Source organism: Gekko japonicus, unplaced genomic scaffold (assembly GCF_001447785.1).
Source record: "Gekko japonicus isolate JY-2015 unplaced genomic scaffold, Gekko_japonicus_V1.1 scaffold299, whole genome shotgun sequence".
NCBI lineage: Eukaryota > Metazoa > Chordata > Lepidosauria > Squamata > Gekkonidae > Gekko > Gekko japonicus.
Window position 1 is genome coordinate 620,520 of NW_015170896.1, and position 21,962 is coordinate 642,481.

Sequence of the window (21,962 nt, forward strand, 5' to 3'; positions counted from 1 at the left end):
GAGAGGCCCCAGAAAGGCCTCTTGGAGAGCGGAGCGGCACGGCCGGCGCACACGTGGCGAGGAGGGCCACCCGCGTTGCGTCTCGGAGGCGCGCGGGCGGAGGCACTGCCTGTTGCTGCCGGGGTCGCCTCGCCTCTCCTCCCCTCTTGGGCTGCGGCTGCGGAGAGTTCCATCATCCGGCCGGTCAGTCCCCGCTTTCGGGGGGGCGGGGAGGCGGGCCTGCTGCTGGGGGCGGGAAGTGACAGGTGGGCCGCCGCCAAGGCAGGAAGGGCTGTGGCCGGAGCCAGGACCCTGACAGTCAGGTCCAGAGAAGGAGGCGGCGGCAGCGCTGATTTGGGAGGGGGAGGGGGGAGCAGGGGAGGGGGCCCACAAAACCAGCGGGAAGGCCAGGCCCCGTGGGCCCCACGCAGGCTACGGACCTGGGTTGCGGAGATATAAACTTTATAAAGGACACAAACACAAAGATTTTTTTTTTACCTAAAATAAAAATATTAGCTCTGTAAGCTGCAAATCTACTTTTGATTTATTGACATTCACCACAGAAATCTCATGCTCAGAGTTCTGAGTCTAGGACCCAGGTTAAAACATGAAATGGCTGAGTGATTAAGAGAGTCTGGCGAAGTAAGCTATGATGCAGCAGCAACAGCAGAACTGAAAGCAGGAGATGGCCAGTTCCACTGCGGGCCTGATGGAAGTCCTCCGGGGGCCTGATCCGGCCCCTGGACCGCATATTTGACACCCCTGATGTATACATTATTAATTTAGGACAACTGTGGGATTTAAATTTTGATCCTGCTTCTTGCATTTCTCTCACGCCAGCCCCTCTTTTCCATGCTTCTGCCACATTTACTGTGGCATTTCTTTTCCCTGTGTCCTGTGACCCTGTGTCCATGTAACCCTATCTCCATACAGCAGACTAACAGAACTGTTCCTCAGGATGCATGGTCAAGGCACGCTTTTCCTTCTAGATGTTAATATTTTACAAAGTTGTTTACAGTATGTCTGCTGCCGCACACTTGCACAACAGCGGAACAGCTCAACTGTGTGTATGCACACAAACCCTTTACAAACAAAGCTAGGAAGTAGCATGGTTGACTTTACCCCCTAGTCCGTAGCTACAATGTCCAGTTCATCAGCTTGCTGGTCACAGAACTGTCTTGAAGTTTTACTCATTTGTATTTTGCAGCACCATAACTCTACGCCTACACACATTCCTACATGTTTTCAGTATAGGCCACAAAATTCAGCTCTCTTTTGTACATTATATATGACTGCAAATGCGTATTTGCTAGCCTACTTACATGCAGCCAGGAGTCACAATCCTCCTGTTTCTTTTGCCCTGTGTAAGGCCTATTAAAATGTAGGTAGGTTCTACCAAGGTGCTCCCATTCAGGCTGTGCTTTTCTTGACCCGACCCACCCTCACATAGATCATAGGAGCAGCTCTTGCATAGAAACATAGAGCTAGAAGGGACCTCCAGGGTCATCTAGTCCAAGCCCCTGAACAATGCAGGAAATTCACAACAACCACCCTACACTCCCGCAATGACTCTATGCCCCAGAGGAAGGTGATGACTCTGCCCCAGAGGAAGGCAAAAAACCTCCACAATCCCTGGGCCAATCTTGCCTGGAGGAAAATTTCTTCCTAACCCTGAAGTGGTGATCAGCATTCCCCTGGGTATGTAAGAAAGGGCCATGAAAGCCAAGCACTGGCTCATCCCTTCCCACCCTCTCTCTCCATCTAAACTCATAGAATCTGCACTACACAGCTGCTAACCTGGTAAAAAATTAAGTCACAGAATGGGGAGGGGAACTGTAAAAAGAAGTGCTGCCGTCAGAGAAAGCACCAACTGTGAGGGTAAGAGCGAAGGCTACTGAACAGCTACTACAGCTAGATTCATGTCCAGCAGCACCTTAGAGACCAGCTAGATTTTCGGGGTCTAAGATTTCAGGAGTCAAAGTTCCCTTTGTCAAATATAGCTGGTGAGGACAAAAAAAATCAAAGTGCTGACTGCATGCTCCCAAGTGGAATTATTGTAATTTGAGGTAAGTTGCAATGAACCAGACACCTTTTAGCCCCTTAAATCTCATAAATAGGGATGAGCAGATCCATGAGTTCCATGTGGCTATTGTCTGGCAGCTCCATATGACTTGGGTTCTGCTCTGGTTACCTTCCTGCAAGATTTCAAGGAAATGATAATAGAATTCATGCAAGAAAAGCGTTTATTCCTCTGAGCCTTAAAGGTGTATTTAAAAATCAAGTAAACAGGTTTCCCAAAAGAAAAAAATTGCTTTTCAGTAGCACTTTATTTGTAATGTTAACATCAAAAGTAACTCCTCCTGCGCTGAAAAACAAAAACAGGCCAAGAAATGTTAGTGTTGAACAGGGGTCTTGTTGTAGAAAAAGAGCTGCCGGAGCTCATTAGCATAACTCATTAGCATAACTTATTTGCATATGCCACGCCCCCTGACATCACCGGAAGTGACAGAAGGCCACACCCCCTGACATCACCGGAAGTGTGTCAGAAGGCCCGGCTACTTACCCTCCTGCTTCATCCTCATTCCCAAACGGAATGAGGATCGAAGCAGAGGGCGGGGTAAAGAAGGGGGCGGGGCTTCACCACGTGACCGCCCCGCCCCCTAGAGGTTCTCTTCCGGAGCTCCGTACCTGAGAGCTCCCCCCCGACTAGAGCCCTGGTGTTGAAGGTGTTTCTGGTTTTCGTTTTGGTTTTTATCTTGCAGAAGAGCTCAGCTGCCTTCTTCTGTAGCAGGAACACACACAGAAAAATACAGTCCCCCCTTCAACACCAATACTTTTGCGCACTGAAAACCAGAACATGCTTTTAAAAGTGCTGGCAAACATACTTCGGATCATACTTTGTTGCAAAAAATGCTAGATTCTGACATTAAATGTTTCACTCTGGTAAATGTTTTGATAATGCAGTACCCAAAATCCATGGAGAAATTTGATGGAAGATCATGTAAGCATCTCTAGCAATAGTGCCCTTCCAATGAACAGCCTTTTTTCGAATTCTGGGTACGAGGTATTCCTTCCTTCACTTTCTCCTCCCTGCTTGATGCCTAAAGAATAAAACCATGAAAGCAAACTATGCTTGGACTGAAACAGACATGCAACTCCCAATGAGTTTAAAAATTCTGCTTTTGAGAATGTAGCTTTTAAAAATTAGTGGGATCTCCAGACATGGAACTCCCAATGGAATCTGGCTTGGCCTCTTGAGAGAAAAGACGGCATAGCAGACTATAGAGTTCAAGAAGTTATAGCAAGGGAACCTGTGGGCTCAGGGAGCCCCTCCAGCCCCCTCTGTATTTACACTCCTGTTTCCCGCTGATGGCTTCTTTCTTGAAACAAATCAGAAAAAATGTCCTAATATCCCATTATGTTTCCTGCAATCCCATTTGCACTGAACCTGAGAATCCCAGATTACATTTAAAATTGAGCATTTTCTAGTGGCCTTGTTTTAGGAGGCCTGTTGGGAGATGTAACAACTTGATTGGTAAAGGGTTCAACTATTCAGGGTAGCTCATTAGTCATCCTCCCCTTGCGAAACACCTCCATTTACCCTCCACTGAGCTGGCAGGGAATCCAGATTCTATTGAACTTTAAAATACCAATTTCAAAGTATTATTTATTGTAATCCCATATTCCACCACAAGAGGCCAGGGCTATATATAACGTAACATAACAAGAGCCCTGCTGGATCAGACTAGTCATCCATCTTGTCCAGCATCCTGTCTCACACAGTGGCCAACCAGTTCCACTGGAGGTCCAACAAACAGAATAGAAGCCAAGGTCTTCCCCTGATGTTGCCTCCTGGCACTGAGATTCAGAGGTTGGCGGCTTCTGTATTTGGAGGTTCCCTTTAGTCACCGTGGCTAGTACCTATGTTATCCGATTCCCTCCTATGCTCACAACCACTTGGTTAAGCTGAGAGGAAAGGCTTAGCCCAGTCTCTGAGCTTTGTGGCAGGAGAAGGATTTGAACCCAAGTCTCCACAGTCTAGTCCAATATTCCTTACAGCATACCACACAGGCTCTTTCTCTATTTCCCCTGAAGCTAGCTCATACTTATTGCAGACAAGGTCCCTTTCTTGTGATGTTGTTGAAAACGTGTCCTAGTGTCAGATTGCACGTTCGCTATATGGCAAAACATAAAGGCAAAAGTGAAATAAGTAAACTTTCAATTATTTTATTGTTTAACTTAAAGTTCTTGGGATATAGCACTCCTCCCTAAGGTAAAGCAGACAGGTGTATGAGAACATAACTTGTGCAGAACGTCCAGACCTTACATTTCCATTCTGTATAACCTACCCTCTCCCCCCCCCCATCCTCTGCTCTCACCACTCCATTTAGACTAATGGAAAACTCCTCAATGAGATCTGTACTATTGTGTTTGTTAATTACCCCTTTCCTGGGTATGAGCTGTTTTTCCATCTGTACTAACGTAGGTAAGGGGTTTTGTACCTTGCATAAAGGTAATTGGTTTTCTAAGGGGGGGAGGGAGAAAAGGCCAAACGGATGGGGGGGGGAATCTTCCTTTTGGGTGCCTAGTACCATTTACGTAGCTATCACAATTATGAGCCATGCAGTATTTACTGCAAATGGAGCTTGCTTACCGTAACTGCCACCTGACCCCATCATCTCATAATTTCTTAGATTGTACTGGAGTTTAGTTAAAAGAACCCCCTCCCAACCCTGATTTTTCTCTTTCTGAATGGCCCACCAGTAGAGAAGGGCAACAATTCAGACAAGTACTGCAGTCTCTGATGAGACTCATTGCAGTCAGCCTCCCAGAGGCCTGCTTATACCCTTTGGTGCAACAGGCCATGGCTGATGTTTTGTTGTTGTTGTTGTTGTTCAGTCGCACAGTCGAGTCCGACTCTCTTCGCGACCCCATGGACCAGATCACGCCAGGCCTTCCGGTCTTCCGCCGTCCTCTGAAGTTGGCTCAACTTCATGTTTGTTGCATCTATGACACTGATGATGTTTACCCCTTTCTTATTGAAGAGCCTCTCTGGGACGAAGCGATTGGAGTAGTTTTTAAAGAGGAAAAAAGGGCCAGTTTATACATCTAGAAAAATAAAGCCGTAGAACTTTACCTGGACTGTTCCATTGCAGGTCAGGGAGTGTCCTGTCTGAATGTTGAAAAAAAATCCCTGGACAGACAGAAGATGCCTGCAAAGGAGAAGGGTTCAGTGGAGCATTTTCTGCTATGTGCTATTTTTTTCCTGCGTCCAGAGCGTGTTTCTTCCCTTTGGGAAGAATGCTGAAATGTGATGCTTCCCTCATTTGAAGCGCAACAGTCCAAGAGAAGTATAACCCTTAATAAAAACTTTGCAAAGAGTAAAGTAAAAAAAATTAAATCTCCCTACAGCAGAAAAAAAAAACACTGCAGTCACCATTTGGATTTTGGGGCCCAAAACAAAGTTGTTTTGGGCCGGTACATGACAAACAGAATGAAAGACCCAAAGATGAAACAGAAATAAAGTTATGAGCAGCCGGAAGAAGTGGAATATGAAGTTAAGCTCTTTCTAAATGTATTTTAAAGACCAGGATAGAAAATTGTTAGGAGAAGTGGTTCTTCAAGAGGCTTTTATTTTCTGAACAATTGGTTCATAAGTATTCTCAAAAATAATTTGGCTTCACCCACATAGCTAAACTAATAGGACACGACATATTTATCATTCAAATTTATACCCCGCCCTCCCAGCCTAGGCAGCTAAGGGTGGCATTTAAAACAATATTAAAACAATTACAATGCCCTAATATGTGCTCGATTCCAGTAATAAAGTTCATGATGGCTACCATCAACTATCTATCTTCCCGTGGCCGGCTCACAGATCATCTATAAATGTCTTCAGGTGTCTTTCCCAGCTGCTAGTACAGGCTGTTAATATACATTCCGGGGCAACAGGCTTCTTAGCCTAGTTGTTAATAGTGGCGGCGGCTCCAAAAGCCTGGCGGAAGAGCTCCGTTTTACAGGCCCCGTAGTAGGTACTATATATGCTGTGAGAGACCTTATATACAATTGTTGTGGGTCGAGCAGTCATAGTTGAGTGCATTGTGACAGAAATGGGGTAGTTAGGGTAGCCGGAGTTCATTCTGTGTCAGATTGCTTTGTCCGCCTCTGCAAAACCCGTCTCTTGTAATCACTGGGGGAAACCTAAAGTAATAGTCTGAAGGTCAGCAAGAGACTTAAGAGTATGCCAAAATGCATTAAAAAATCATTGGAAATTGTCAGATGGGGAAGACACCACAAGGCTTAGATGAAACTGATAATAAATTTGTGTAAGTTGTGCTAAAGCATCTTCATCGTGTCAATCAATGTTTTCCCCAAAGGATGAATGTACTAACCTTCCAGAAATCACAGGAGTCAGCTCAGCAGAATTGTAAGTGTCTGTGTCAGTCAGATCATAGTCTAGGATCACAGTCTAGGATTCCAGGTCCTTCCTGGCCACTGGCAGGGGATGGGGGGGAGTAGGGTTGCTGGCCTCAAGTTGGGGAACTCCTGGGAATTTGGGGATGGATCCTGGAGAGGAGGACAGGGACCTCAGAGGGGTACAGTGCCACAGAGCCCACCCTCCAAAGCATGCATTTTCTCCAGGGGAACTGATCTCTGGAGATGAGCCATAATTCCAAGGGATGCCCAGGTCTAACCTGGAGGCTGGCATCCCCAATCCATAAGAGTGGCCAAGTAAGGCTCCTTAGTGGCAGACCCTGAGGTTTAGAAGAGGGGCTTTGGGGTAGAGGACATGCTTTGCACGCAGAAATTCAATCCCTGGAGAGCTGCCGCCCCTCAGACTAGAAAGTATTGACCTAGAGGACTATAGTTTACTTCATGCAAAAAGGTACAAATGGCCCCTTTTAAGATAGTCCTGTACTGTTTGGTTTTATGAGAACATAAGAAAAGCCATGTTGGATCAGGCCAATGGCCCATCCAGTCCAGCAGTGTGTCACGCAGTGGCCAAACCCAGGTTTTCTGTAATAGCACTTCCCACATTAGAACACATGATCTCTCACACCCTGAAAAGTTTAGTTATGTATCCATTTCAAGGAACCTAGTTTGGTCATTGATGCAAATATGAAAAGGACTTCCATAGCACATTCCCTTGGAATAGTTTCTTCACAGTTTTGAAGGCTGCCTAGAGGTAGAATACACCGAGGTCCTAACTGTACATTACATCTCCCCCTCCCCATTCACCCCAAGGACATCAGATTGGGACTCTGGGGAGAGAGTACTTAAGTCTTTCCCTCCTGCCATTTTCCCAACTCCAAATGGCCCCAGACAGCTACTGTTCATCCCACTGAGAAAACCCACATCTACTTATCATTACTGGTAGGCTTCCCCAGTGGGGCAAATAGCAGCTTCCCAGGGCCATTACGGGTCAGAAAAATAGTGGGAGGGGAAGGTTTAAGTCTTTCCTCACACACTGTGGACTTCTTCTGAATCAGGTCCCTCCGTACCTGGGAGCTGAGTTCCAAGTGCAGAACTTGCAGCATACATTTGATCAAAAGTTGTTGTGACGGGCCAGGGGAAAGCAGGAGGAAAATGCTTCAATCCTAATTAACTTTATGGGGAAATAACTCTGCTTTTGCCACCTGCAGTCTATCAGTCCAGTGCCCTCCACTATCCAATTACCCTATGGTGGCAGAGGGGACACTGTGGCTGCTTCCAAACTCTGATTTCCCCCCACGTGGAATACAAGCCCCCACTTTCAATCTGAAGCACAGCTTTTCCCATTAAGTGAGATAAAAGAAAAACCACTTTTGATCCAGTTCAGAGGAAGAACTGCTGAGCACAGCATCCAAGTGGATGTTCCTGCCGCAGGCGCTTCAAGCAAGGGGACGGTGCCAGGCTCTACATTTCCTCCCCTTTCTTGGCCCCTTAAAGGTCTCCCCCCCCTTTTCTTTTCCAAGCGGAGGTGTGCCTGTAGTACCCATGCAACAGAGATTGTGCCAGGCTTCCCACAAACCCAGACACCCTCCCCTTTCCCCTTCCCAGCTGAGCTGAGGGAAAAGGAGAGGGCATCTGGGGTGCCATCTCTCTTGTATGTATACTTTCGTGCCATGGGGTGGCAGCGGCGGCAGGGAAAGGGAGCATTAATAGCAGCCAGCGGCATGTGGGTATGGATGCCATTCCCATGCCGCTTACTGCTGCCACCACTGTGGCAGAGGTGCATTTTCATACCCCTGTGTGGAATCAGACTGGAGTTCTCTGCATATCCCCCCCCCCCCCAAGTTTGGTGCAAGTAATGCCAACTGGTGAATCAGTTATCCTGTTAGCATTCCAATGTGTTTCAGTGTCCAAAACGTTTGGCTCTCTGTTCCAGCGGGTGTGAACCGGCCCCTGAGGAACAGGCTTTAGTCCTGGTGCACCATCAGCTAGTGCCAACTGGTGGGAAGAAGCTGTGCAACAGGTGGCTTGCAAGTCTAACAGAATGGTGAGCAACGTCTACAATTGCTTGTCAAATTTTGTCAAGAACATTGATTATACCTCACTGCTATTCAGCACAGCTCCTCTGTATAGCCTAACAGCCAGCTGGTGGGTCAGGGCCACAAGCGGCTCACCTCGGTAACACCACCCTTGAGAGTTCTACAAAGAGAAAACAGAGAAAGATGGAAAAGGAGGATTAGCACAGGCCGTCGACTGCAAAAAGAGTTCCTTTGAATAGCTGTGCAGAGCAGGCATTTCAGTAGGAGCTCTTTCTGCTTAGAGAGAAGCAGAAAGACAAAACTACACTGTGAAGTATTTCAAATGTTGTTTGTTCATGTTGAAAGTAAAGGTCTGAAATAGATGAAGATTCCAAGCCTCAAGGTTAATTCAAGACATTTTCTACCATCTCTGGCTAAGACCTACAACATATGAACTAACGCCAAGTGGGAGAACTTTGGACAGAACATTTTCAGCCTCAGAGCATGACTTCCTCAGCCTTCCCCTGCGGCCCAAAAACACCTCATGAAATGCTATTCCAGGGAGGTCTTGCCAACCCCCCGAAGCCATATTTCAGGGGTTTGGGGGGGGGGCTGTAACTGGAAGAGGGAAGTGAGAAAGTCATGCTCTGTGGCCAGAAATCCTCCTGCCTGCAGACATGCTCCACTGCATCAAAGGCAGAATGTCTTACCTTTCCTTCATATCTGTGTTACTGTAACATTTGAAATTAGGTCTAGGCAAGCCCTGGCTAGACACCAAAGGGTATTATGTGCTGTAAACCCAGGCTACACCCAGCTTGCCAAGGGACTCCCAAATTAGGAGGCGCAAGGTTTCCTAGATGCAGGTAACTACATCCACAGCTTATTTTAAGCCCTATTACATAACACAGGCCAATTTTATTTGCATGCATGCATTCTGAGAATGTTGACATGTTTGCAGGGATGGGAAAGATACTGAGAGCGGTTTTCTTTGCTGGGCAGCTAGAAGCGCTTCCTTTTTTCATTCATTTGAGATTTTATGACTTTAACTAATCTTTGCTTGAGGTTTGGAAGGTGGAAGAATACTTTCTTGGTACTATTTTAGCAAAGTAGGGTTGAAACTTAGGTTCTGCTATCCAACTGTGAATACAGGTATCATGTATCTGTTTTGAAAGGTGCTTTTCCCTTCTCTTCTGCTTTTCCTTTTAAAAACGTCAAAGTGTCCCCTGCTGTAAAGCTATAGTTTAAGTGAGATCTCCCTGCTACATTATCTTGCTACCATACAAACTTGAGAAAACCCCATTACAAAGGTAACTCTATTTGTCCTTTGCCTTATCTAAAATCTGTAGCTCCTTCCGTTATCCAGTCCAGCATTTCTCTAGTTACTGTTTACCTGCTTGACTTTTGTCTCCTTTTCCCCTTTCATCCAAAAATTGCCCATGACCGAGGTAGTAACCTTGTAGGGCCTTGTAGGGGAAGGAGCCCTCCAGCAGTCATGAGACTAACATGATGTCATCTCTCCACACAGGTTCCTCGATGTCCCGTTAGGGTACCTGTTACTGCTCATCTTGCAGAAACTGGTGCTTCTTGGGCTTCTCCTCGCATGTGTTTCATTACTGACAATAGTCTATTTGGTGCCACCGTACGGCCATCATCTTGTCTGGGTTGAACCCAGGGGAAATCCTTGGCCTCACCTGCAACTGCGGCACCTACGGCCACCACCGGTCTAGTACTGTCCCTCTTCGTCGATTTGTGCAAAAGAAAGGAAGCTGATCTGGAAGACCAATGCCGAATAAAAAAATTAATCTGTGAAAAATAAACTGACTAGATCACTGAAGCCAAGGTTTTAGTGAGAACCAACACTGCCAAAGAACTTTTGACAAGGGGGTGGTACTTCAAGCGTTCCTAAAGTGTGCCTTCTGGAAGGTCAGTGTATCCCTCTTGAAGACGAGTCTCTATACCTGCTTTAAAAAGGCCCCATGCTAATAGAAAACAAAAAGTAGCCTTTACAAGAACTCCCTCCAAAATGCAGTGTAAGTCATTTTCCTGCAGGGACTCGGGCTGGTCTCTGTAACAATTCCACAGAAAGGAACCACGGGGACCATAATCTATTTAAAGGATAATAGAAACACAGTGGTTAACTCTGAGATGACACAATGCAGAATTTTGTAGCACCTTGTAAAATGGCTGAATCTCTCAGAATCTTGATCATTTCTTTCAAAAATGAAGATTCTGGTCCTCACGGTTAGAAAGACAAGATTCATGAGAGAGAGAAATCTTTGTAATGTAAAAGGCTCCTGGCATCTGCACCAGGATGGGGGCACACCCTTCCTAAAGCCTCTAGTCCTAACTACCCACCTGACTTTTTTCTGTAGAGGCTAATACCTGACAACTGAGTTTCACTTTAGTCTGGCTTTACCAGCTGTTCTTCAGCAACTGAATGGATCGATCCATAAACTATGCTTCCAACAAGGGCCCCAAATCTGTGTTTGGCAATGTAAGGATCAATGTTCCCTCTAAGCTGTGGAGTCCTGTGAGCAAAAATCCTACTTTGTGAGTTCCTGGCATTAAAGTTGTGAGCGAGCAATTTGGCTCCTGCATAAATTAGTTTGCTCTGGAGCCATCTTTCCTGAGCTAAGACAAAAATCTGTGAGCTGGAGGCTAAAAAACTGTGAGCTAGCTCACACTAACTCAGCTTAGAGGGAACACTGGTAAGGATAATTGTGTGGGGAAGGTCGTTTGCAGGGGATAACAAGCAAGTGGGAGTACTTAACCCTTTGTATCTCTCCCTCCCCCGCTTTTCCTGCTGGAGAAAAAGACTATTTGGGTGGAGGATTAAATTGCCCTCTCTCCTTCCCTTGATTCGCCCCTACAGATTCCACGCAGCCACTATCATTAGCATTTCCTAGTATCTATGCTTGCAGAATATGCCATTCTGTCCCCAGACATCCAGTCCAAGCATGCTTTTGAAGGGATACTTATTGTGCTGGTCTACCATTTTGTTTTATCTTATTAGAAGTCTCCAAGAACTCTGAGAGACACAACAGGGTAGCCCAGATGAATATGAATACACCTACACCTGTCCTCTCCATTAACAACATCACTTCTTGTGTCCATTTTCCCTCCTCTTGAGGAGGGCTTATGGTGCCCCTGTTTAGATTTGCATCACCGGAAAGGGACAGGTGCTAATTGTACCTTGTGTTACAAGGAATTCCAGCCAAAGTCCCTCCCTGCTGGTTGGAAAGACCACACATAATCTCCCTTTGCTATATTATATACTTGCTTCAGGCCACAAAAGCTCTTATACTTCACATCTGGATTTTCAGTTTGCTCCTTCCTCAGAACAGGCTTTATTAGAGTCCAGAGTAAGGAGCTGCCTGTAAATACCACCTGAGCTTCTTTGACAATAGGAGAACCCCATCTCTTCCAACAAATTTGACAGAGAATGATCCACTAAAGCAGACCCTAAACGCTGTAACATTTTGTCCAATGAAACAGGAGCTTAGATATTTTAGGAGCAGCTGGATATATACTGAGCAGCTGGATTTCCCCTTGTCGGCCATGTCATATAAAACTAATCTTAAATCAAAAGGATCAGACCACTGAGAATACAGCAAAGAATGAGCAGCAAGTAATTTGTAAAGGGATTTAAGGGGCACACTGCTCATGGTGAACAAACAACTGGTGCTCCCAATGTGTCGTTTCAACACACATAGCTACGATGACGCTTGGAAATATTAAGGGACCCCAGCTTATCCCTGCAAAATATATGCATATATTTTGAAGCATTCAAAAAAGCACTGGAGTTACGTAGAGAAGAGATGTTACTAGAGCCCAGAAGTACTTTTAAGAGGAAGGAGAATTCTGGGGCACTCTGGGGACCTTCAGTCAAGCAGAGGAGGGGGAATCTATGACAAACAGAAGTCCCTCTGCACAGAATCCAGTCTGATAATAAAAGAATATTCAGACTGAAAAGAGGCCATGTATTCAGGCAAGAATCTGCTTATCCCTGAACCATTCAGAACCGACAATTTCCCTCCAGAGATTAAACAAACTTCCAAGACAACCCATTCCAGGAAAGATGTTTGTGTGTGTGTGTGTGTTTGTAAAGTGGCAAAGAAAAAGCTAACTCCGGAACAGGCTGCAAAGCCAAAGAGGATTGCTTCAATGTTTATTGTTTGGAAATAGACATCCCCACAGACATCAGACCTCATAGATCAGTTAGCTTATTCACAGGTTTATTCCCAGTGATGGGTTTTTATTGTATAGTTCCTTAGGACTGTGGAGAAGGACCCAATCAGTTAACAGGATTCTGAGGTTTTTTTGGGGGGGAAAGGCTGAATACACAACAGGATAGAAACTGATGCCTTATTTAACCACTAGCAGGATAATTTTCAAAGTTAATTCTGACTTCTCCTGGTCTCTCCCTGCTAGTCTTATACCCCACCCAAGGAGGCGGCACAACGTTTGGGGACAAGGCAGGGACTAAGACTTTTGGATCCAATTTCTCCCTTGTTCCTAAAGCATCAAAATCAAGTCGTGGACAACCGTTTAGTAAAAGAGGCAGCAGTGGCTAGTTATGTTAGGATGTTTCTCTTGGTGTCGACATCCAGCCAATTCCAAAGACAGACAAACTGTTGGTTTTGCAGATTTATTAGATGCCACTGCCTCCGGAGGGAAGCAACTGTTCTTACGAGGAACCCCAAAGATCCCGCTCCTTTCCACCTTGTTGATCTCCCCACACCACAACACTCTTGATTAAAAAAAAAAAAAGCGCTGAGCCTATCCTTCAAAGGCAAGGAGAGGAGCCTTTGCTCAGAAGTTATGCTGAACAGCCCAAAACAAACAAACAAACAAAACGTAGAAAGAGAAACAAAATACAAAACTCAGCCACCCAGAAGAAAAAGAACCGAGCACCATCTATTTTAAAACAGTGGGGAAGATGTATTCAGCTAGACAGAAGGTTTAGCTTTCCACATTTTCCCTCTTGGCATTTTTGACTGCCGCCTCCACCCAACGTCACCCTTTATTCTGCTAGCAAGAAAAAGTGGCACCAAGTCTATTTGGCCTGCTCTTCAGTCTTGCCAGGATGGAACCCAAAGGGGAAAATGCTACAGAAGTGAGAAAGGCCCCTAAGGTTCTGACCGAGACGCTGCCTTTCAGCTACAACTTCCATCTAACCAGCAGGATCGAGCTATATCCGGCCACTTTTTATGGACTGACCTCTATAATTGGAAACACAGTGATCTTTTTTTTTTTAAAAAAAAAAAGGAAAAAAGGGGCAAGAAGTGACAGGAACATAAAATGTGGTTACAAATCCTCCTTATATCTGATACAGTGTCCCAGTTTTAAAAATAGGAAAATAAAAATGAGGTTTTAGAGAGCTCTGCTGCCTTCTCCTTCCAGCCAAACAGGGGGAGGGGACATGGCCTTCAGAATATATCTTGCAACTAGAGAGGGGGGAAACCCAAACTCCAGATGGTTTTTCTGCATTCCCAACAGTGGAATAAAGTCTCTTGCCCCCTTCAGAGGATGACACACTTCCTTTTGGAAGATTTCTTCTTGCGCCCATTGCTGATCTTTTCTTTGTGTTTTCGGATTTCTCGCACCAGGGTGTAGAAAGCATCCTCCACTCCCTTCAAGATCCACAGAAAGAAGATATAAAGAGGGGAGAGAAAATACAAATAGATGACATAATTAGCTCTCCTGTTTAAATATTAGATATGTCCATGGCTTGTAAACAAATGTAGATAGTTCCTTCTAGTTAACCCTGGGCAGATCAGTGGGTTTTCCCTCTTGAGTGGGGGGAAAAGAACCATACATTCAACTCAGTCTATGATGTCAGAAAGCTCTTGGGGGGGATAGGGGAGCTGGAAATGGACAACACTAGGAGCATGATGCTTTGCTGATACCCTCTGTCACCAATCACATACAGCAAAGAGGAGGACAGTCATGAAATATGCAGTAGCTCCCAAATCAGAAATGCTCCTACAGTGATACGATTAAAAGTCTGGGCCCAATGATCACAGTCATTTTTGCCCTAAATCCCACTGCTTGGTTGAGTGTTGGTACGCAGCCGCTGGGGAAAGATGAGATATAAATGGTTTAATAAAGTACACAAAACAAATAATGTAGATCCTGCTGCTAGGATGTAGAGTAGGAAAACTAAACGGGGGGGGGGGAGAAGGGGACATGCAGATTTTACAGTTTGCCTCTCCTGGTGTCCGCAGCATCGCCTCCCACCAGACTAACTGCAAAGCCCAGAAAGTCAAGCACCTTTTCCCACTTGCACAGTCCTGATACCTGTCTGGTTTTGGCAGAGGTCTCTACAAAGGGGATTCCATAGCTTCTGGCCAGTTCCTGAGCCTGTTTCGTATCCACTGTCCGAGAGGGGAGATCACACTTATTGCCAACGAGCACCATGGGGACATCATCAGAATCCTTCACACGGTTGATCTGTTCTCTGCAATTGCACAGGAGATGGGGTTGCAGTCCGAGCATGAAGAATGGACATGTCAGCCTAGAACTGCCTTGACCAAGAGTTCCCCGATTACATCCCGGTTTTCCACTCATAAGCAAGGTATCTTTGAACTGCACTGCTATTATTGTGCTGCACCCTCTCCTCATAGATCTGGTTGCAGACTGAGGTCCAAATTAAGAGGGCGGATCATTATGCGTCTTCTCTACTCAACTTAAAAAAAACAAAACTGAACCATGGTATTAGGTTGCTGCACAATAAACTGGAGGAGTGCCACTTAACCCTTCCCTCTCTGCTTTTCCATTCAGGATTACACTAAAGCAAAAACAGGGGAGGGAGTGCAGTTCAGCACACAGCCCCACCCCATTTCTCCACTCAAACCTGGACAGGGCAGAAATGTATTCCCTAGGAGTCCAGGCATAAGGCTCATGTTCTTTGATACAAAGTCAGTTGACTTTTCATAAGCAACAAATTATAATTTCCCTACTGTGGACAACATTTGTATTCTAATTCATTTTGTGAAATTGTATACGCTGTGGCTGTAGTGACACTTGTTGAAATGGCTATAATATGTTTTATATACTTTCATAGACTTTACTGTAATTTATTGTGTCTTATACACCGTTTTCATTGGGTTGCATCTTATACTGTGTATCTCACTTTGTGTGGCATAATGATAAGCGAGGCAAAAGCATTATCTCTGCAGAAGTGTGTATGCCCAATGCAAACCTGTGTATTAGCACAACTTAAGTTTCATATTGGTTCCCAGCCAAAGTTCCTCCCTGCTGGCTGGAGGGACCTCATGTAACTTATTTCCACTGATTTTATTAAAAGTTGTTTCTACTCTGCCTCCCCCACTGTAACGCAATGGCTCAAGGTGATGGTCCAGCAAAGCTTCAGAGTCCTCTTACCTGTAGTGGTGAACATCTTCAAAAGACTTTGTGTTGTTGATTGCAAAGACACAAAGGAAGCCTTCCCCCGTCCTCATATACTGGTCACGCATGGCACTGTATTCCTCTTGCCCAGCCGTGTCCAGAATATCCAAGAGGCATGTCTCTCCGTCAATTACCACCTGCTTCCGGTAGGAATCCTGAGGTTCAGAAGCACAGAAAGGTGGCAAAATGGTTTAACAACTGAAACTAGCACAGACAGTCTGAATTGAACTGGGTGGAGGCTACGTCAGGAGAAGGCCTGCAAGGAGGCGATTAAAGACAAAGGCATTTTAGCGGTAGGCACAGGGAAGGAGAGTACACATCTTGGATACGCTGAAAGGACCGTTGCAGATGCCAAGACAATAAACGAGTTCTCAGCAACAATGGGAAGAAGGATCAGAGATGAACTGAGAGAAGTCAGCACACTGGAAGCCCAGCAAAATCTGAACAGGTAGTCTGATTGCAAGTGTCAAAGGCAGCAGAGGACTTAAGAAAGGCATCTGAATTTGGTCATAAGAAAGTCTTCAGCAACACTGGGAAGATCCCAATACCTCTATAGTCGGGTCATATTCGTCCACAAAGTGATTCTGGATCAGCTGTATGGTCAATGCGCTCTTCCCAACGCCACCAGCACCCACCACCACCAGTTTGTATTCCGTCATCTCCGCTGGGTAGTGGGTCAAGCTGAAAAGGAGGAGAAAGTAAGACCGATCTAGCAGAAGCCATTGCAATGGAATCCTTCACCACCACCCCCAACAATTCATGTGAGCTTACATCACCGTTGTAACTTCTCAACCCCTCCACCATAGTTAGTTTCACAGATTGTTATCTCCCCCTTCCCACTGTGTAGGAAATTCTTTGATTTTTGCTCAGGCCCAGTACTTTATATTAAAACAGATGAAGATGCTAACCCACATAGCTGAGCTCAGAGATCTCAGGCAGGGTACGGGCATAATGACAAACCACAACTCTGGCTTAATCCATGCCTGCATCCTGGCTTGTAAAACAGAAAACAACCAATAGACAGGATTCAGATTTAACCACAAACTAGGAACTCCACAAAAGTGCAAGTTTTTAATTACAGAGCCTGTACGTGACAAAGAGGAGGACAGGAAGAAACTTACAAGCCTGAGGATCCCTGAGGCTTGTTCCTGGGATGAAAAAACCATGATGCATGGATAATACTTTAGATTTTTTTTCTACAAAGAAGGGACTGGCACTCCCTGGTTCTTTCTTCTACATCACCTAAAGCACTCCCAGTGCAGGCAGCAGGATTTCAAGTGAGTGGCATTTTAGAGATGCCAGTTTCTGATATCAGAAGCATCATTCCACTGGGTGAAGCAGAATCAGGGCTGAGACTGGTAGGTCAACGGTACCACATAGTGTCAGAGCCAATGTGAAACCTAGATTTGATGAGCTTTCAGACCACATCCTGGTAATCTAACGCAGCCAGTTTTATTTATCAGACCAGTAAATATAGATTGATTGGCAAGGGCAGACCTCAGCACACCTGACACAGACACACATGCCACATATGGGGGTTGGTGCCAATCTGTTTGATGACTACAGCGAGTTCCTCCACAGCAGCTGAAGGACTAGCAGGATCCCCAGAAGCAGTACAGGCCAGCGTCACAATGCAGCTCAAACCCTGTGAGGGGCCAAATACTACAGAGGCACCCCCCCTCCCACTTGCTGGTTAAGGGTTACAGGCCTCAGTCAGCCATAAGGAAAGCTACCATTGCTAACTTCCCTTTGCAAACCTCCACCCTACCCCTATACATCCGGGAAGACTCTTCCCCAACAGCACTAGCTGGATGTATTTACTAGACCCATTACAAACCATCCCGCTGCAACAACACAACATATCATGTGAAAGATCCTGGAAGCCAGTAAAAAGACAGGATCTAGGCAGAGAAGCAGAAGATATCAGGGAACAACGGAAAGGGGTGGCGATGTTTAAGGGGGGGGGTGATGGATGGCGTCTCGGGCTGCTTTTGTCTTTGTATTGCAACACCTCCGCCTTAAATCCCAGCCCGCTTTACACTCCCCATTGTGCACGCGCGTGCATGCACACACCTCGTTCTGTTTACGCGCTGCTTTTTCCAAACAGGTGCCCCGCCCTGCCACAATCCCCCAACGCCGGTGCACGACCCTAATTCGGAGCTCAATGCAAATCTGTGCTCCCCCACCCCTCCCCGGTCCTTTGAACCCCCAGCTCCGTTTCCCCAACGCGCTGACCTTCCAAGCACCCCACCCCTCCGTGCAACCTCTGCTGAGGCACTGTCCACTAACCCCCCCCCCCCCCGTCCAAATGCTTTCCTTTTCACTTACCCGCCCAAACCCTGCGGGGAGGGGAGGAGGAGCTCCGGGTCTTACGCGCCCCCCATGGGGGGAGGAAAGGGGGGTCTTCCAGCGGCAGAGAGCGCACGCACTCTTCCTGCAAGGCCCGGGCCCAGGGCCGGCAACGGAAAATCCCTCCCTCGACCAGCCTGACAGCTCCCCTCGGTGCCCCGCCTCTCAATCCCGCACAGCCAATCGGAACATGGCACCGCCCCGAATCAGCCAATCGGAGTGGCTGGCGCCATAGAGATGCGCTCCATGGGTGAGGCTAGAGAAGCGCAGGATGCTGGGAGGACTAGGGCGGGGCTCGAGAAGGGAGGAAAGAGGGTCAGCTGGAGATGGCATGGGCGCCGAGGGGAGGGGGAAAGGGCTTTAAAGGGCCAGCGCCTCCTTCCTCCTTATCGGCTGGCAGGCAGACTACTCGTGTATTTGGGAAGGGGAGCCTTGGAATGGGGGTATAATTTGCTTTATATATAAAGTCACGTTTATGTGGATGTGCGCTCACGCACGTACGAGAAAGAGCATACTGTTTTAATGGAGGATAGCATATCAATGGCTATTGACCTAAGCAGGTAAATAGAGCCTCCAGCTTCAGACGCAGTATACCAAGTGTTCAGAGCTAATTCCGCCATGCCCTGCGTGGATATTCTCCAAGAGGCAGCCTGGCTGGTGCTGACGGAAACAGTGCTGAATTGGATGGACTTTAGTGTGAGCTGCCAGCAGGCCAAAGACCCCAGTTCCAGACTTGGCCTGGTGCTATCCCTTAGAAGTCTCACTTTCAGAACTCAGCAAGTGAAACTTTCAGTGGCATGGAGACAAACATGATGATCACCAGTTGATTGCTGAACATGAACACTTTTTTAAAGGGTGGCAGCGACAGGAGCCAGCAGCTTTACTGCCGCGGCTATCTGATGCCCAGTGTCTTTAGGGTGCCTCAAGGCTCTGTGGATGTTGCATTACTTTAGAGATAGTCTTTAGAGCAGGAGCCCCCAACCTTTTTGAACCTGTTTTAGAGGCTAAGGGGCAATGCTAGGGGGCCTATTTAGGACTGTGCCTGTTATCACCCTGGATGGTCCAGGCTTAGGGATGCCTACTCTAGGTTGGGACATCCCTGGAGATTTGGGGGTGGAACCTGGGGGAGGGACCTCAGCAGGGTATAATGGCACAGAATCCATCTCCAAAGCAGCCATTTTCTCCAGGGGACCTGATCTCTGCCATTTGGAGATCAACTGTAATTCTGGGAGATGTCAAGATTCCACCTGGAGAATGGCAACCCTTACCCAGGGTAGTTCAGTGTTGTTGCCAGATATCAGAAGCTAAGCAGATTTGGCTCTGGTTAGTACTTGGATCTCTCTCATGGATTGCTGCCCTGACGTGAATATACAGTGGATTTAAGGGACTAGATTTGATAGGCAGAGTGCCTGAAGAACTGTGGACGGAAGTTCGTGACATTGTACAGGAGGCAGAGAGGTCAGCACCATCCCAAAGAAAAAGAAATGCAAGAAAGCAAAGTCTGATGAGGCTTTACAAATAGCAGAAGTGGATTTAAGGGACTAGATTTGATAGGCAGAGTGCCTGAAGAACTGTGGACGGAAGTTCGTGACATTGTACAGGAGGCAGAGAGGTCAGCACCATCCCAAAGAAAAAGAAATGCAAGAAAGCAAAGTCTGATGAGGCTTTAGAAATAGCTGAGGAAAGAAGGAAAGCGAAAAGGCAAAGGTGAAAAGGAAAGATTTACCCAACTGAATGCAGATTTCCAGAGAACAGCAAGGAGAGATAAGGAGGCCTTCCTGAATGAACAATAGAATGGGAAGAACTAGAGGTCTCTTCAAGAAAATTGGAGAAATCAAGGGAACGTTCCATGCAAAGTTGGCTATGATAAAGGACAAAAACAGTAGGGACCTAACAGAAGCAGAAGAGATTAGGAAGAGATGGCAAGAATCCTCAGAAGAACTATACCAGAAGGACCTCAATGTCCTTGACAACCACGACGGTGTGATCACTGACTTAAGTCCAGACATCCTGGAGTGTGAAGTCAAATGGACCTTAGAAAGCATTACCAACGACAAAGCTAGCAGAGGTGATGGTATCCCAGCTAAGCTATTCAAAGTCTTAAAAGATGATGCTGTTAAAGTGCTGCACTCAATATGCCAGCAAATTTTAAAAATGCAACAGTGGCCACAGGATTGGAAAAGGTCAGTATACATTCCAATCCCAAAGAAGGGCAATGCCAAGGAATGTTCAAACTATTGTACAGTTGCACTCATTTCACACACTAGCAAGGTCATGCTCAAGATCCTGCAAGCTAGGCTTCAGCAGTACATGGATAGAAAACTGCCAGAAGTACAAGCTGGGTTTCGAAGAGGTAGAGGAACTAGGGATCAAATTGCCACCTTTCGCTGGATTAAGGAGAAAGCAAGGGAGTACCAGAAAAAAACCATCTGCTTCATTGACTACGCTAAAACCTTTGATTGTGTGGATCACAACAAACTGTGGCAAGTCCTTAAAGAGACAGGAGTGCCAGACCACCTCACATGTCTCCTGAGAAACCTGCATAAGGGTCAAGAAGCGACAGAACCGGATATGGAACAATTGATTGGTTTAGCATAGGAAAAGGAGTTTGACAAGGATGTATATTGTCATCCTGCTTATTTAATTTATATGCAGAGTACATCATGTGAAATACCGGCCTGGATGAATCACAAACCAGAATTAAGATTGCCAGGAAAAACATCAACAACCTCAGATATGCAGATGATATCACTCTACTGGCAGAAAGTGAAGAGGAACTTAAGAATCTCTTGCTAAGGATGAAAGAGGAGAGCACAAAAATTGGCTTGAAACTCAGCATCAAAAAAACTAAGATCATGGTATCCAACCCCATCACTCCTTGGCAAATAGAAGGGGAAGTCATGGAAGCAGTGACAGAAGTCACATTCCTGGGATCCAAGATCACTCCAGACAGTGACTGCAACCATGAAATTAAAAGACCCCTGCTCCTTGGGAGGAGAGCTATGGCAAACCTAGACAGCATAATAACAAGCAGAGACATCACCCTGCCAACAAAAGTCCGTGTGGTCAAAGCAATGGCATTCCCAGTAGTCATGTATGGCTGCGAGACTTCGACCATAAGGAAGGCCGAGCACCGAAGAATAGATTCTTTTGAACTATGGTGCTGGAGAAGACTCTGGAGAGTCCCTTGGACTGCAAGGAGATCAGATCAGTCAATCCTAAAAGGAATCAACCCTGACTGTTCCCTGGAAGGCCAGATACTGAAGCTGGAGCTCAAATCCTTTGGCCACCAAATGAGAAGGGAGCACTCACTGGAGAAGACCCTGATGCTGGGAAAGATTGAAGGTCAAAGAAGAAAGGGACGGCAAAGGATGAGATGGTTAGACAGTGTTATTGAGGCAACGAACATGACATTAAGCAAAGTCCGGAGGATGGCGGAAGACAGGAGGGCCTGCCGCAATGTGGTCCATGGGGTTGCGAAGAGTCGGACTCGACTATGTGACTGAACAACAAAGTACTTGGATGGGAGACCACCAAGGAAGTCTGGGATTGCTATCCAAAGGTAGGCAAACCACCTCTGTAGTCTTTTGCCTTGAAAACCCTGCAGGGTTGCCATAAATGGGCTGCAGTTCGATGGCACTTTCCACCCCAACCATGCTTGTTATCTACCTGGTGGCCACTGGCCAGAAAACCAAAGCAGGATGTGAAAACCTCCTGGAAAATCTGTTTAAACTAGGGCTACAAGATGGCAAGTAAATGAGGTTCCATGAAAGC

The 21,962-nt window shown here is 46.3% G+C and overlaps 2 protein-coding genes across 2 annotated transcripts in view; one reads left to right on the forward strand and one right to left on the reverse strand.

The window, feature by feature from the left end:
- CCDC155 (coiled-coil domain containing 155) overlaps window positions 1-10,158 on the forward strand; it is a 26,471-nt gene extending 16,313 nt beyond the window's left edge. Inside the window, exons 10-12 of the mRNA XM_015418521.1 lie at window positions 6,357-6,406; window positions 8,348-8,458; window positions 9,955-10,158. Coding sequence (XP_015274007.1) covers window positions 6,357-6,406; window positions 8,348-8,458; window positions 9,955-10,156 — 363 coding nt within the window. The 3' untranslated portion in view covers window positions 10,157-10,158. The remainder of the gene's footprint in view (window positions 1-6,356; window positions 6,407-8,347; window positions 8,459-9,954) is intronic.
- A 2,422-nt stretch (window positions 10,159-12,580) lies between these two features.
- LOC107116614 (GTPase HRas-like) lies at window positions 12,581-18,329 on the reverse strand. The gene is made up of 5 exons (XM_015418560.1): window positions 18,168-18,329; window positions 16,388-16,520; window positions 15,816-15,994; window positions 14,730-14,889; window positions 12,581-14,062 (listed from the first exon to the last, which is right to left on the reverse strand). The coding sequence occupies exons 2-5, from the start codon at window positions 16,496-16,498 to the stop codon at window positions 13,952-13,954; spliced, it is 561 nt and encodes a 186-aa protein (XP_015274046.1). The 5' UTR covers window positions 16,499-16,520; window positions 18,168-18,329; the 3' UTR covers window positions 12,581-13,951.
- Window positions 18,330-21,962: the final 3,633 nt, after the last annotated feature.

Coding starts and splice junctions, on each gene's coding strand:
- LOC107116614 (XM_015418560.1), bottom strand. CDS start 16,498: ATGACGGAATACAAACTGGTGGTGGTGGGTGCTGGTGGCGTTGGGAAG. Junction 15,995..16,387: donor AATATGACCCGACTATAGAG/GTATTGGGATCT, acceptor TCTGAACCTCAG/GATTCCTACCGGAAGCAGGT. Junction 14,063..14,729: donor CCTCTGCCAAAACCAGACAG/GTATCAGGACTG, acceptor TGGATCTTGAAG/GGAGTGGAGGATGCTTTCTA.